The following is a 15,924-nucleotide window of genomic DNA, read 5'->3' as shown; positions in this document are numbered from 1 at the left end:
AAAAATTTGGAGCGACGTCTTAAAACATCGAAAACTAACATTTTTTCACTCGAGACTTAAAAAAAAATAGTCGGTTTTTTGCGCCACCCTAACATACATATATAAATATATATATATATATGGTAAGAATGATGATATATAATTTATAATTATGAATAAAATAAAATGAACATTTCATTGACTGCTAAATTGACGGATTTAAAAGACAAATATTAATATTAAAAAAAAACGTCAGGTAATTTTTTTTTTGTTAGTTACAAATAAATAAATATATTAAAATAAAATTGAAAACTAAATTACCGAGTGGGTAATTGGAATAATTGTGTTTACGATTGCGACTATTATATTTAAAAGTAGATTATAATAATAATCAAACTCGGTATTAAATTTTGCGCACAAAAAGTCGATGAATGTGAATATATTAGATATTTAATTACAATATAATAATCACGGATATAAATTATTGATAATGATTATAATAATTACTATTATAACATTCGAAACAATGAAATAATCGTCTGATAATAAAATATAAAAATCACCATCAAACCGAATATCATAGATACTTATGGATAATAAATAATTATTAATCATATTTAATATTTAGATATTATTATAATTATTATTGATGTAGAATTTTAACGATTATTTGATTTAATTACTTGGATTAAATTCTTCTCTCGATACTTAGAGGCCATTAAAAAAAAACAAACAAGTAATTATTATAAATGAATTAAGTTGTTGATTATTAAATAAATATTTAAGAGCCATTTTTGATTGTAATTATAATGGATAATAATGATAATAACTATCGCCAGTAGTTATCTCAAGTTACCAATCACAACGTGAATCTAATAATAAAATCGTCTTTCCGTAACTTAAATTAGTTTAATTTAATAATTAATTAAATTATTAAATTAATTAATTAAATTAAACATATTATTTATATTTATTTTATTGTAATAAATAAACAAAATTAAATAATATATAATAATAATAATAATATACAATAATCATTTTTAATTAAGTACCGACGAATACCAAATGCAATACAGTATTAATTTATCAATTGTAATCATCAATTTTATTACATGCTTAAATTTTTACACCAGATTTTTTGTTTGATACTAAAAAAAAATTTTTTTTCAAACTGCATTTATATTTGTTTTTATTTTTATAAATTTTATCTGTCATTTTTTTATTAAAATTTATTTATGGCAGTAAAGTTAGCAGTCATTAGAGAATTTTTTATTTTTTTTTAACAAACAAATTTGTTCCAAAAAATAATTTTTAAAAAATTGCATTTTTCATTTTTTTAAATTTCTACATGCCAATTTTTTTTCTTATTTTTTTTGCCATAATTTATATGTTAAAAAAAAATTCTAAAAATTATTTAATATCTGCTAAATTTATTTTTATAATTAATTTAAAGTCTATAGGCTTTTTTAAAAAAAATACAAAAAATTGTTAATTTATTCCGGTATCAAATAATTAATTGAAATAAAAATTTATGTGTGTATAATTATAAAGAACCAAAAAATAATAAATAACATAATAAAAAATAAATACAATTAAAATAAAAATGTTGATATATATATTTGTCACGTACATACTATTTAAACGATGGTGATATCTAATATTTTAATTATATTAAAAATTTTAGTTACTCATTATTATAATTATCGTTGATCAATTATTATTAAAATAATGTGTGTTTATTTTTGATACTATGCTCTCTGTTTTTTTATCGAACATTTTTATCGATTATTAATAATATATATGTCATGTTATATTTTATTCTTCTTGTGTATATCTTTTATAATACGCGACGAAAAATTTTAATTCGAAAATTAAAAGTTGTTTAATTAATTCGTTGAGTAATACAGTATCGAAACCAATTGCTTACGAGAAAAAATTAATAATTATATCCAAATAAATGTGTCACGTAAACAGTTTATCATAATATCAATAATGTTTACCTTTAAATAATAAGTTATTATAATTAAATATAATACTAATAATAACAATAAAATAAATAATAACAATTTTTGATTGTTAATTTTTGTCACATAGAAGTACAATATGTTACTTTTTTTTTGTTAATCAGTGTATACACTGATATTTTATTTTTTTTAAATTTATTTTTAATATTCTATACTTTGTTTTATTTGTAATGAGTTTTATTTTTTTTATTGACTTTTTTTTAATTGTTATTGTACAATTATTAAATAAAAATTTAAATTTATATCAGAATTTTTTTACTTTTTATTTTTTTTACCTTTAATTTTAAATTATGACCTATCCCAATTAATTATTTCATTAATTAAGCAATAGAAAAATTTTTAGCCATTAATAAAAAATAGAAAAAAATACTATAGTTTTTAATTAAATTAGCTGACATCTGAAAATTTTTAGAATAAAAATATCACTGGAAAAAAAAATTAAAACAAAAAAATTTTAATTGCAATTTTTTAAAAATATTTTTTACTTCAAATTTTTATTAAATCAAAAAATTGTTACATGTCTGCTAATTTTTAGTATTATTTTATGACATTGGAGTTGACAGACTTTAAAAATTTTTTCAGAATTTTATAACAATTAAATTATTATGAAAAAAGTTTTATAAAAAAATTCCAAATAGGAAAATTAAAAAATATTATTTGATGAAATTTTTATGATATTAAAGTTAACAATTTTTTAATTTTATTTAACAAAAAAATTTGCTCCAAAAAATTATTTTTAAAAAATTTTTTTTATTTTTTTTGCATTTTTTATTTTTTAAATTTTCTAAATGTCAATTTTTTTCTTATTTTTTTTGTGCAGTAATTTATTTATTAGAAAAATTATTAAATATATGCTACATTAACTTTCATGAAGTTTTTTTCGTAATTGATTTGTTATAAAAATTAATGATGATAAATTTAGCAGATATATAATAATTTTTAGAATTTTTTTTAACAAATAAATTATGGCAAAATAATTGACATTTAGAAATTTTAAAAAATAAAAAATGCAATTTTTTAAAAATAGTTTTTTGGAGCAAATTGTTTGCTAAAAAAAATTAAAAAATTCTCTAGTGACTGCTAACTTTAATGTCATTAAAAATTAAAAATTGTCAGCTGATTTCAATATATAGTATCATTTTTTAAATTACTAAATTTTACCGCCAATTTTAGCCGGTCATAATCGTATTTTTTGATTGGAGATGTTGTGCGTGTTTACAAACATTAGCGTAATTGATAACAAAGATAATAATATGAAGTAGTTAAATTAAATTCATGGACCTAAATAATAATCTAATAAAATAAATGTCTAAATTTTAAAAGTATTTAATAATAATTACAAACAAAAATGCCTTTTAATTATGAAAATGTCAAGATACAATTACATGCCGAGCATTATTTGATGAATGATTGTTGGTTAAAAGATTGCGTTGGTTATTACACAACAGAAGTCAACCCTCAGGTAATTAATTTATCAATTAAAATTAAAAAATAATTAGATTAATTTACTTCAAATAATTTTAAGGTTAACTAACCTCCAAGTAAAATAAAAATTTTAATTTTATGATCAGGCAGTCCAAGCAGAAATTGTCAAGTTCGTAAAGGACCAATGGATTTTAAGTGACTTAAGAGAAATAAATGATCAGCGTGGCTGTTTACCTGAAAATCTTGCTCAGCAAAAAGTGACAACTCTTCCCGGTACTTATATTTTGCAGGTACTGTGTGTTTTATTTAAACTAAGTAGCTTAGACCAAAGAACACCTGAATTTTCATGATTTTTGTAACTGACAGGTTGAAAAAGGATATGATATATCGACATCTAAATACAAGCAAGTAGAGAAGATACGGAACGTTTCTAGTGAAAATATCGAGGTGACTGAAGCTGAAAAAAATCCGACATGGGAACCCAAGACCAAGAGAATGATGTACCTGTATCTCACTGACGGCAAGCAAGAAGTTACTGCCATGGAACACAAACCTATACCTTTCTTGAAGGTGGCTTTTTATTATTTTATTAACTATCTTTAGAGTTTATGAAGAATTTATTAAGATGTAAATTTTTTAACAGGATCATTTACTACCAGGGTACAAAATTATGATCAAAGGACCTGTTATTTGTAGAAGATCGGTTATTATGCTAGAAAGTAAAAACTGTTCTCACGTTGGCGGTGAAATAGAAAGTTTGCTGATTAAAAACGCTACTGAAAATGTTTTAGCGCGTGCATTGTAAGTATTTTATTCTTAGCACTTTATAATAACAATAATAAAAAAAATAATAATAATAATTTTAATTAAATTATTATTATTGTTATTATTAATATTATTAAGAAAATTAAGAAATAACCCTGTATCTCGTGAACTATTGATATTTTTACACGCTTTATATTTTTAAGATATAAGCTCATCCCGATGTTACACTCATCAAGACCTTTCATGTGAATATCCACATCAATTTTTCATATATATATATATATATATATGTATATATGAAAAATATATCAAAATACATGTGGGTACTTAAATGAAAGCTCTTGATGAGTGTAATATCGGGATGAGCTTATATCTTTAAAAACGTTAATAGTTAACAAAGTACAGTGTAATTTAACATAATTAAGAAATGACCTTGTATCTTGTGAACTATTGATATTTTTAAAGATATAAGCTCACCCCGACATTACACTCATCGAGACCTTTCATTTGAGTACCCATATCAATTTTTCATATATTTTATATATTTATATATTTCACAAATACCATATATATAAAATATGTAAAAAATTCCATGTGGGTACTCAAATGAAAGGTCTCGATGAGTGTAACATCGAGATGAGTTTATATCTTTAAAAACGTCAATAATTAAGAAATGACCTTGTATCTCGTGAACTATTGACATTTTTAAAGATATAAGTTCGTCCCGACATTACATTCATCAAGACCTTTCATTTGAGTACCTACATCAATTTTTCATATATTTATATATTTTATGTATATATGTATATATATTTATATATTTTATGTATATATGTATATATGAAAAATATATCAAAATGCATGTGGGTACTCAAATGAAAGCTCTTGATGAGTGTTACATCGGGATGAGCTTATATCTTTAAAAATGTCAATAGTTAAAAAAGTACAGTGCAATTTAAAAAAAGTCATTATTTAATAAGGCAAAATTTTATTTATTTATATTTCACAAGTCACGGCAGTCACATAGTGACTGCAAGATTGTTAGTTATTATTATTATTTTTTTTTAATTTTTCTAACACAGAGGACTTAAAGAAAATCCAGATCCATATAATGATAAAAAATCTGATGATAAAAATGAACCACTACCATTGGACGAAGGTATGGATATAGACATGGATGCTCTGGATAAAATTGAAAAGAAATATGATGACAATACTAGCATAAAACCACCTAAAACAAAATCCTCGAGCGTTACAACGAGTAGGACCAAAAGAAGAGAAAGTGTACTGCTTGACAGTCTTCCTGTTTGCTTTGATAGTATCGAACAAGCTGAAAATGAATTCGCTGATGATTTTGATGACATGATAGGAATGATTGATGAAGCTAACTTGAATGTTGTTGGTGGCGGTGACAAGGATGTCGAAATAGAAGAAGTAAAAATTGAAGCTGAAAATACCAGAGCTGGAGCTTTTCCTGAAGATGATTTTCCGACTGATTTAGAGTTTGATGAATTTGAATTTGATTCTTTTCCTTATGAAAAAACTACTAACATGCTAGAGGACAAAGTTGTAAGTGAATCTTTGAATAATGTTGTGGATGCTAGTAGTAGTAAAATTTTCAGTAATGCTACAGCTTCCAGTAGTGTTAAAAGCAACGTGACTATTAGTAATGCTAAGAACAATGTAACTGGTAGTAATGTTAGAAATAATCCAACTAATAGTACTAAGAGTAACTTTAATTTTAAATCCTCAAGTGATTCAAGTCACAAACCAGTAAAACAGAGTAATGAAACTGTAAATAAAATACCTGAAAAAATAACTCCATCATTTTCTGGCAGTGAAGTTAGTCGTTCATCTCCGATGAAAAATGATAACAAAATTAGTCCATCTAATAATACAGTCATTGTAAGTTATTGTTTTAAATTAGTAATTTAAAATAATATTGAATAAAATTTTTAAAGTGAAACTTCTTTGCGCGCATGAGGGTAAAATTTTTACGGATGAAACACAATAATAATAATATCAGCGTCACAAAAATGTAAAACGTTTTTGTCGAAGAAGAAGGTGAGAGCGATTGAGACATATTGAGAAAGTGAGAAAGAGATAACGAGAAAAAATACACGCTATTGATTGATGTATTCGTTTAGTAGTTAGATATTAGAACTTTAAATGGCAATACATTAATAATTGATGTATAATAATTTCAATACACCAACTACAAATTCAGGAGCGACAATAGATGCAATTCTTTTACAAGATATTTAGATAATGTTGAAACACGAACTTACATTGCATATTTTAGTTATCATAGTGTTTTGGTCACAACAATACCAATAGAAATCGCATCGAATAATGTAAATATCGAAAAAATTTAATTTATAAATTATATTAATTTTTGACACTTATTATTTTAATTACAATTAAATTCATTAAATTCTTAATATATCTTCCTTTTTTCCTCCCTGTAAGTCTCGGAAATCTGAAGCTTTAGATTAGTATAAATATAAACGAGATTTAAAAATTAGTTTGCCAAAGAAGTTTCACTTCTGACATGTGTACTTTGTACGCACGCACTTTTTTTTTTTTTAATTATTTTTTATTTATAGAATCCATTTGTTACGCCGTCAAAAAACCCTCCGAAGACTATTAGAAAGGAGACGCCGAAGAGAAATCTGAAGAATGTACAAAAAATAACAGACTTTATGAAAAAAAGTGTGACACCTAAATCTGATGAAAGTAAAACGAGCTCTGCGTTGATAGATAACTATGACTTGATTAAAGACATTGAAAAACTGATGCCCGTTTCCAGAGAAATCGACAAAAAAATAAAAGGCACTATTATATCGCTTGCGAATCTTGAAAGAAGAGATCCCAATTGGTACTTGCAGGGAGTTGTTTCTGATAATACTGGAAGTATCAGTGTATCTTTTTCTCCAGCGGTAAGATATTTAAAAATTTATTATTTCTTATATAAGGTAAAAGCCCCGATAAATGCTCATGTACCAGTATATGATCACTCCATGTATTTGTATATCTATATTTGTGAATATAAATCTATGACGCAGATTTTTTGCAGATACTTAACAGGTTGATTGGATTTAATCTCGCTGAATTTTCACAGATGAAAAAATTAAAAAAGACTGATCCTGAAGTCGCAAATAAATTAAGACAAGTTAGTTGGTATTTTTCTAAATTTTTTTTTTCATTTAATTTTAGCTAATTGAATATTTTTTATTTTTTATCAGGGGCTACGTGGAGCTGAATTCAAACTTAGTCATCTTCATACATTATTGAGGTGTAAATTATTACCCAATAATCCAGTTTTGTTTGTTGAGTCCATGCTTGATTTAACAGGAGGTCAAAGAAAAGAAGTTTAAACTGGTTTTTATCTGTTGTCATTAATTTTTATACAAAATAAATTTTCTACTTTTTCAATCGAGCTTAGTTTTTTACGCTAACTCTTTTTATGATAAAATAATTTACAGTTTGGATTTTATCCACGAAAAATTTGATACAAAATAAGTAATATAAAAAATGAAGATTATAATTTATTATTATAATTATAATTATGATTATGATAATTATAATTAATTTGTACAGAAAAATAAATTTTTGCATCGGCCAGGAGTCGAACCTGGGTCACTCGTTGCTAATGAAGGTGAGTATTCTACCACTAAACTACTAATGCAATTAATCAGCTAGAAATTAAGTTTATATAAACTGGATAGCAAAAAATGATGTCATTCTAGTCATGAGTCATTTTCTTTATATAAACACAATTTCTCTTATATCAATAGAAGATACAAAGCTAAATTTTATTAATTATAAAATTTATTAATGATCGACTGGAATTATTTTTTTTCTAGAATTCATCAATATTTATTTTTTTTTTTATTAAAAAAAATTACAAATTTAAAAACTTATTTTGCCTTGGAATCTTTTATTTTCAATATCATTCTCTCAAATTTTTTACTTTTTCAATCGAATTTAGTTTTTTACATTAAATCTTTTTACAACAAAATAATTAACAGTTTAGATTTTATTGACAAAAAATTGGATACAAAATTAGTTACATAAAAAATGAAGATTATAATTTATAATTCTTATAGAAAAATAAAGTTTTGCATCGGCCAGGAGTCGAACCTGGGTCACTCGAAATATTTGTAGGTGAGTATTCTACCACTAAAATACCAATGCAACGCTCGAATTGATATTAAGTTTATATAAACTGAATAGTAAAAAATGACGTCATTCTAGTCATGACTCATTTTCATTATACAAAAAAGGTTTCTCTTATATCAATAGAAGATACAAAGCTAAATTTTATTAATTATAAAATTTATTAATGACTGGAATTATTTTTTTTCTAGAATTCATCAATATTTATTTTTTTTTTTTATTAAAAAAAATTACAAATTTAAAAACTTATTTTGCCTTGGAATCTTTTATTTTCAATATCATTCTCTCAAATTTTTTACTTTTTCAATCGAATTTAGTTTTTTACATTAAATCTTTTTATAACAAAATAATTAACAGTTTAGATTTTATTGACGAAAAATTGGATAAAAAATTAGTTACATAAAAAATGAAGATTATAATTTATAATTCTTATAGAAAAATAAAGTTTTGCATCGGCCAGGAGTCGAACCTGGGTCACTCGAAATATTTGTAGGTGAGTATTCTACCACTAAAATACCAATGCAACGCTCGAATTGATATTAAGTTTATATAAACTGAATAGTAAAAAATGACGTCATTCTAGTCATGACTCATTTTCTTTATACAAAAAAGGTTTCTTTTATATCAATAGAAGATACAAAGCTAAATATTATAAATTATAAAATTAATTAGTGACTGTGGACTTATTTTTTTCTATGATAATTTTTAATTATTTATCTTCTATGATTAAGATCCCAATAATGTTCACCGTAGTTTCCTTCATTATTTCCCCACCGTACCTAGAATTCATCAATATTATTTTTTTTTGTTAAAAAAAATTACAAATTACAATTTTAAAAACTTACTTTGCCTTGAAATCTTTTATTTTCAATATCATTTTTCTCAAATCTCTGCTCCCATTTACTTGGATTTTCAAATACATGCCCAAATTCTAATTCCAGCGGCTTTGAATGCTCCATAAAAATATCTCTATAATTTATATAAAAAAATATAAATAAAAAAAAATTTTTTAATTTATTAAAAATTATTTTTTAATTATCTAATTTTTAATAATTTTTTTAAATACTAATCCAATAAAATTAACTCACTGGAAATAATTTTGATTATCATAAAAATCATTCACTTGTTCTTTGCTATTTCTTCTTCGTGAATTCTTTAAATCTAAAAATAAATAATTAAAAACACAAATGAATTTTATAAATAAATTTAAATAAAAAAAATTACTTTGTGAATCACGTTGGAGCGTAATTTGAGCACTTGTAAAAACAATAAATCCAAGAATAAAAATCAGTAAATACTTCAGGCTCATAATATAATATTTTGTTATTATTAAGAGACTTATATTACAATCGTTTCCAATTGATACTAAGTAAAATAATATCTAAAGTCAATCTTAAATATTACTTCCTGTTACGGTTAAATTAACATGCTTTCTTAAAGAAAGTTTACAAAAATAAAATAACAGACGTTTTTTTTATATTTAGCATAATTTATTTAGTTTAATTAAATAGTAACACGAGTATCACACGTTGAGAGATATATACATGTTAATTGGAATAAATAACAATAATAATAGTATTAATTGATGGCAATAGATAAATTATTTATCAAATGAATAACTATTTTTTGCACATTTCATCATAGATTGCATTAATTTTACAAATCCAGTGTCCTTGGGTTTTTCTAATCCTCTTAAGACACGATTCTTCATCACTGCTACAAACTCACGATTACTCAGTTGTCCATCCACTGAAAAACATTAAATAAATTCATCAATACATAAGATGAAAGCCCCAATTATTGACAGGGGTCTAAATATTGACAGCCTAAATTATTTTTAAATATATTTAATTATCTATAATAAGAATAACTATCATATAAATTTTTATTAAATTCTAATTAGTTAAAAAATTAAAAAAAAATTACTGTCAGTTAAAAATATTAATTATTAATTATTAAAAAAAAAAACAAAGTTAGCACCAGTTGATCAAACCAGCTTATAAGCGGTTTTTTTTTTTTAATAAGCATTTTTTTTTTTAATACCGGATAATCTATTCAATTATTTAATCAATTATCTAAAATTAAGATTAATTAATTTCAATTAATATTAATTCATTAATAAATATCGCTGACTATCATTTTAAAAAAAGAAATTGATTAGTAAAAACATTACTTGAGACATTACACTGTGAAAAAAAAAAAATTTATTAAGAAAATTTTCAAGAATCTATATTCTTAGCTTAAGAAATTGTTAAATTGATTGAATTACTTTTTACTTAATTTTAATAAAGCTATTCTTTTGTTTATATATTATCCAAAATTTAATATTGATGTTCTTCTTTTCAGAAATTAATAATTAATAATAATAGAATATTTAATCGTCAGCGAGTTTCTTGAACCAAGAAATTGTTAATTGAGCAAAAGTATTTTTTTTCTCAGTGTACCACAAATAAAATTCAACTATATTGATATTTGATTGCTTAAAAAAAATTAAATCATAACTTTGTCTCTTATAGTGTTAATAATTGGGGCTTTTACCTTAATTTAGGTAAAATATATAAAATTATATATTAAAAAATTAAAAGAAGAAATAAAAAAATTACTCACAATTTTCATCAAAAATAGTATAGACGACTTGAATTACATGATCACTCAATTCAACGTGTGCTACTGTACGCGCTACATGTTTCAAGGTAGCTTGGTCAATAGACGCGCCGGCAATATGATAAAATGTCAAAGCTGTATCGACATCATTGATATTATTTAAAAAATGGAAGAATTTTAAGTAGTCTTCTTTGCTGACTCCTTGAGGATTATCTACGAACTGTTTCTTTACTCTTTTTATCATTTTTATTCTCTTGTTCTCGGGATAACCCGCGTAGGCTAGCAACAGTTCTGTGAAATCTGTCTCCGTTATCTTACCATCTGAATCAGGATTGCGACGTTCGAACTGCAAAATATAATTCAATTAATACCAAATTTTAAAAGCGAATTAATAATTGATACTTTACCTCAAGATCCAAAATTTCTTTTTGCAGCTGTTCTTGAAAATCGAGAAACTTTTCGATTGTTAATTTCTGGTCCATGTTGGATCCGAAAAAGTAAGTGGTCAATGCTGAGTTTACTCCTTTGAAGGTGTTACCAGTGTTAGCATGGTCGCGGTGACGGTTTCCGATACTCGTTTGCTGTCTTATTAATGTCGCGACTTTGCTGAACTCTTCGGAATCAACATCTCCGTCGCCGTTGAAATCAAACATGCGGAAAGCTATTTCAAAATGTCTTCTTGATGCTAAAATTGTAAAATTAATTATTAATTATATTGTTGCTTAATTTAAGTAAACAAATAATAAGGAAATATAATTACTTGAAAGGACTGTCAGTAAGAAAATGTAATCTGAGAAGCTTATCAATCCAGCGCTACCAAGTTTATAGAAGATACTATTTTCGTCTAATTCTAATTCTAATTTATTATGGACGTTCTGAAATGAATGAATAATTTATTAATTAATTAAAAAATTAATAACTAGCAACTTTGCAGTCGCTATATAACTGCCGTGACTTGTGAACTATAAATAAATAAAATTTTGCTTTATTAAAAAATGAATTTTGTTAAATTCCACTGTACTTTTTTAAATATTGACGTTTTTAAAGATATAAGCTCATATCGATGTTACACTCATCAAGAGCTTTCATTTGAATACCCACATGCATTTTTGATATATTTTTCATATATACATATATATAATATATATAAATATATGAAAAATTGATGTGGGTACTCAAATGAAAGCTCTCGATGAGTGTAATGTCAGGATGAGCTTATATCTTTAAAAATGTCAATAGTTCACAAGATACAAGGTCATTTCTTAATTATTGGCATTTTTAATGATATAAGCTCATCCTGATGTTACACTCATCGAGACCTTTCATTTGAGTACCCACATGAAATTTTTTACATATTTTATATATATGGTATTTGTGAAATATATAAATATATAAAATATATGAAAAATTGATGTGGGTACTCAAATAAAAGGTCTTGATGAGTGTAATATCGGGATGAGCTTATATCTTTAAAAATGTTAATAGTTCACGAGATACAAGGTCATTTCTTAATTATTGACGTTTTTAAAGATATAAACTCATCTCGATGTTACACTCATCGAGACCTTTCATTTGAGTACCCGCATGAAATTTTTTACATATTTTATATATATGATATTTGTGAAATATATAAATATATAAAATATATGAAAAGTTGATGTGTGTACTCAAATAAAAGCTCTCGATGAATGTAATGTCGGTATGAGCTTATATCTTTAAAAATGTCAATTGTTCACGAGATACAAGGACATTTCTTAATTACCTATCTAGATATAGAGCATTTTATCATATAAATACACTGGCCACAAAATTTTCCTTATTCTCTTAATAATATAGATAATAACTTATTTATTTTTTTTCATTAAAAATTTCATTATTATTATTATTATTATTATTATTTAGATGAAAATAAATTTCTGACGATTAATGTAAAATGCAAAATTTGATAATAATAATAATTTGTTTATAATAACAATAATAATAATGTTATTTATAACTAATTATAATTAAAAGATAGTTTACCTTTGGATCAAATCGTTTGTACTGATCTAATCCCAAACCTAAAAAAGAAAAAAATATTTTTTATTGTTTACTTTATAGAAATAAATTTCAATTAATGAAGTAATTATTCAATAAAGTAATATATACGAAGTGAGAATTAAACAGAAATAAAGCAAAAAAATGCATGAAAGATGAAATAAATTGGGTAATATCAAAAATTACCCTCAGGTTGCTTAACACCAGGAGTCATGGATCTCAAGAAGTCATCGGGCGTCATATAAACCTCATGATGAGTGTCAGTAATAGACACTTGAAGAGTCGCAAAGTAACGGAATACTTTGTCGGGTGTTGAGTAATGACGTATGCGGTTTTCATATTCAATTATCTTGAAATTTAATTACGAGATCCAATTAAGTCGCATGCAAAAACAAAGTACTAGCAATTATTTATTGGGTCAATGAGTGGATTAGCCGAGTTACCACACAATTAGCATATAATACACCATACATAATATGATTTTATTAGATATGTAATATGTACAATAATTATAACTATAACTATGAAGATGATATAAGAGTTAGTTAAAGATTGCAAGTTTGAGGTAATTGCCGATAGTTTTAGTATTTAATAAACGTATTAAGCGTTTTTATTATTCTTAGTTGTTGTTTTACCGTCTGGTTGCTGCATGCCAGGTGTAATGGCTCGTAAAAAATCGTCTGGTGTCATGAAGATTTCAGTACCTTCCAAACTCGAAATCTTTACTGTCGCAAAATAACGAAAAATTTTATCTGGAGTTGAGTATGAGCGCATTCTATTTTCGTACTCAATTATCTGAAAAAAAATTCTCAACTCTTCAAATCCATTGTTTATTTCACTCAATTAATTATGATTAATTAATTTGTTATTTACCAATTTATTTACAATTTATCAATGGAATAATGGTTGGTTATTAATGACAATTGAAAGCAAAAGTAATTAATGACTTTTATTACCTTGCGATCGCGAAATCCAACTTTTTGCTTCTTCTTTTTTTTCTTGAGTTCGGAGTCAGCCTGTTCTACGGAGGTATTATTCTTTTCTTTATTTTCTTCCATCAACATTTCAGCAGCGTCGACAGTAAATGCTTTTTTTATTTGTTTGAAAATCCTAAAATATTCATAAAAATTTAATATTTTAATTATCGATAATTAAAATATTATAATTAGGTCACTTGAATATAATTAATAATTATACTACTTAAATTAACATGAAAATTAAGTTAGCCATCTAAAAAAATTTTAATTTTTTTTATTCAAAAAATTCAGTCTTTTGACCATTTTTGGATTTTTTTAACAAACAAATTTTAAAAAAAAAGTGTTTTTTAAAAATTGCATTTTTAATTTTTTAAAATTTCTTTGTCAATTTTTTTTGCCACAATTTACTTGTTACAAAAATTTTTAAAATTATTAAATATCTGCTAAATTAATTTTCATAATTTTCGTCACATAAATTATAATGAAAATTAAGTTAGCTGACATCAAAAAATTTTTAGAATTTTCTTTTAATTACAAAATTATTACAAAACAATTAAAAAAAATTTTCATTTGTAAAAAACTTGAAAAACTATAAGTATAATTTTTAAAAAATATTTACTATTTCTTAGTTATTATTTAATAAATGAAAAAATTAAAAATGTCGGCTAACTTCAGTATTAAGGTAAAAAACCCAGTTATTGACACTTGCAATTTTATTTTAATTAAAAAAAAACAAATCAACTCTAATAAATTAATAAATATAATTTTTGAATTATAAATAAAAAAAAAATTGGTTTTTTGAGAACATTTTGTTTTTTTAATTAGAATAAAATTGCAAGTGTCAAAAAACTAGGCCAGTGTCAATAACTCGGTCTTTTACCTTAGATGTCTGTTAAATTCAGTATCATTTATAATTTCAAGATTAATTGCTAAAAATATTGAGTACAATAACATGAAAAATTTATGATTTATTACAAACCATTTCCAGTTGACGTAAGGTGCCGTAATACCAATTGCGAGGATCCCAAGCATGGCAGTTCTAGTTCTAGACAAATCGCTGTTGATTCCATGACCAAAATTACGAAATCCTCGCACTTGAATCACTTGATCTTGACTTTTGTAAGTTTTACTCAGAAGCTTGTGACGTGAATTCGCAGATAATTGAGTAAAAATTATATTTTTACCGATTGTAAAGTATCGACTTTGCACCGACATTTTTTCAATTACTTTTATCGAGTCTGGGAAATAAAATCAATCGATTACTCGTAAAAAATAAATAAGTGCGAACAAAGAACTACTTACAATCAAATTTTTTATATGTATCCAACACTAATTATTTTTACTCCAGAAGTAACAGCACTTATATAGCTAGTTCTAACACACGACAATAGTGAAAATTTTAAAGTTTTAATAAAAATTTTGCCAATTTTGCTGGCATGGTCTTCTCGGTAACAGACATCAGAAGATTGCGTGCTATTACGCACGTCCTTTTAGATCTTTTGCACTTTTGCTTTATTTTTTGCTCCAGAACTTGCAATCCCCCAGTCCTTCAACTTGGATGATGAAATTATCATACTTTCTCTTTTTTTCGATAAGATGATACAAGTACAGCCATCTTTTGGTGAAACAGTAATGAAATTTAATTTAGCAAATATTTAAATGATTTTAAGAATTTTTTCAACAAATAAATTATGGCAAAAAAAAAATTATAAAAAAAATTGACATGTAAAAAATGAAAAATGCAATTTTTTATGACACTTAAGTTAGCAAACGTCTAAAAATTTTTGATTTTTTTTATTAATTAAATTACAACTAAAAAAATATTTCTAAAAAATTGCACTAATAGTTTTTCAAGTTTTTTATACATGTGAAATTTTTTTTTTAATTGTTTAATTAAAAATTTTTCAAAATTTTTAAATTTCAGCTAACTTTAT

General features: G+C 24.3%; 3 protein-coding genes across 5 annotated transcripts; 1 reads left to right on the top strand and 2 right to left on the bottom strand.

The window, feature by feature from the left end:
* Positions 1–3,218: 3,218 nt before the first annotated feature.
* On the top strand, positions 3,219–7,628 carry LOC123259314 (recQ-mediated genome instability protein 1-like). Its single transcript, XM_044719678.1, has 8 exons — positions 3,219–3,465; positions 3,575–3,718; positions 3,795–3,998; positions 4,072–4,229; positions 5,276–6,098; positions 6,800–7,132; positions 7,270–7,365; positions 7,439–7,628. The coding sequence occupies exons 1-8, from the start codon at positions 3,352–3,354 to the stop codon at positions 7,568–7,570; spliced, it is 2,004 nt and encodes a 667-aa protein (XP_044575613.1). The 5' UTR covers positions 3,219–3,351; the 3' UTR covers positions 7,571–7,628.
* A 1,178-nt stretch (positions 7,629–8,806) lies between these two features.
* LOC123259600 lies at positions 8,807–9,730 on the bottom strand. Its single transcript, XM_044720193.1, has 4 exons — positions 9,597–9,730; positions 9,461–9,533; positions 9,218–9,341; positions 8,807–9,151 (listed from the first exon to the last, which is right to left on the bottom strand). The coding sequence occupies exons 1-4, from the start codon at positions 9,679–9,681 to the stop codon at positions 9,086–9,088; spliced, it is 348 nt and encodes a 115-aa protein (XP_044576128.1). The 5' UTR covers positions 9,682–9,730; the 3' UTR covers positions 8,807–9,085.
* Positions 9,731–9,848: 118 nt separating this feature from the next.
* On the bottom strand, positions 9,849–15,557 carry LOC123260118 (calcium uptake protein 1 homolog, mitochondrial). 3 transcript variants are annotated; one of them, XM_044721071.1, is made up of 9 exons: positions 15,293–15,557; positions 14,970–15,228; positions 13,970–14,123; positions 13,200–13,362; positions 12,999–13,036; positions 11,737–11,851; positions 11,384–11,661; positions 10,980–11,322; positions 9,849–10,121 (listed from the first exon to the last, which is right to left on the bottom strand). In XM_044721071.1, the coding sequence occupies exons 2-9, from the start codon at positions 15,203–15,205 to the stop codon at positions 9,973–9,975; spliced, it is 1,476 nt and encodes a 491-aa protein (XP_044577006.1). In that variant the 5' UTR covers positions 15,206–15,228; positions 15,293–15,557; the 3' UTR covers positions 9,849–9,972. The 3 variants fall into 3 exon arrangements, with proteins under 3 accessions (XP_044577006.1, XP_044577007.1, XP_044577008.1); XM_044721072.1 differs by having other exon boundaries at positions 14,970–15,216; XM_044721073.1 differs by lacking the exon at positions 13,200–13,362 and adding an exon at positions 13,649–13,808 and having other exon boundaries at positions 15,293–15,555.
* Between the last annotated feature and the right edge of the window lie 367 nt (positions 15,558–15,924).

The sequence above is a fragment of the Cotesia glomerata genome, linkage group LG2 (assembly GCF_020080835.1).
Source record: "Cotesia glomerata isolate CgM1 linkage group LG2, MPM_Cglom_v2.3, whole genome shotgun sequence".
NCBI lineage: Eukaryota > Metazoa > Arthropoda > Insecta > Hymenoptera > Braconidae > Cotesia > Cotesia glomerata.
This window is presented reverse-complemented; position numbering and strand designations above follow the sequence as displayed.

What these genes read in the sequence shown, in the direction of transcription:
- LOC123259600 (XM_044720193.1), bottom strand. Translation starts at nt 9,681, where the DNA reads ATGAGCCTGAAGTATTTACTGATTTTTATTCTTGGATTTATTGTTTTT. An exon ending in GATAATCAAAATTATTTCCA is followed by an intron (nt 9,342 to 9,460) that starts GTGAGTTAATTT and finishes TATAAATTATAG; the next exon opens with AGATATTTTTATGGAGCATT. An exon ending in ATAAAAGATTTCAAGGCAAA is followed by an intron (nt 9,152 to 9,217) that starts GTAAGTTTTTAA and finishes GATGAATTCTAG; the next exon opens with GTACGGTGGGGAAATAATGA.
- LOC123259314 (XM_044719678.1), top strand. Translation starts at nt 3,352, where the DNA reads ATGCCTTTTAATTATGAAAATGTCAAGATACAATTACATGCCGAGCAT. An exon ending in AATGTTTTAGCGCGTGCATT is followed by an intron (nt 4,230 to 5,275) that starts GTAAGTATTTTA and finishes TTTCTAACACAG; the next exon opens with AGGACTTAAAGAAAATCCAG. An exon ending in TCGCAAATAAATTAAGACAA is followed by an intron (nt 7,366 to 7,438) that starts GTTAGTTGGTAT and finishes ATTTTTTATCAG; the next exon opens with GGGCTACGTGGAGCTGAATT.
- LOC123260118 (XM_044721071.1), bottom strand. Translation starts at nt 15,205, where the DNA reads ATGTCGGTGCAAAGTCGATACTTTACAATCGGTAAAAATATAATTTTT. An exon ending in CTTACTGACAGTCCTTTCAA is followed by an intron (nt 11,662 to 11,736) that starts GTAATTATATTT and finishes TTACAATTTTAG; the next exon opens with CATCAAGAAGACATTTTGAA. An exon ending in AAGAAATTTTGGATCTTGAG is followed by an intron (nt 11,323 to 11,383) that starts GTAAAGTATCAA and finishes TATATTTTGCAG; the next exon opens with TTCGAACGTCGCAATCCTGA.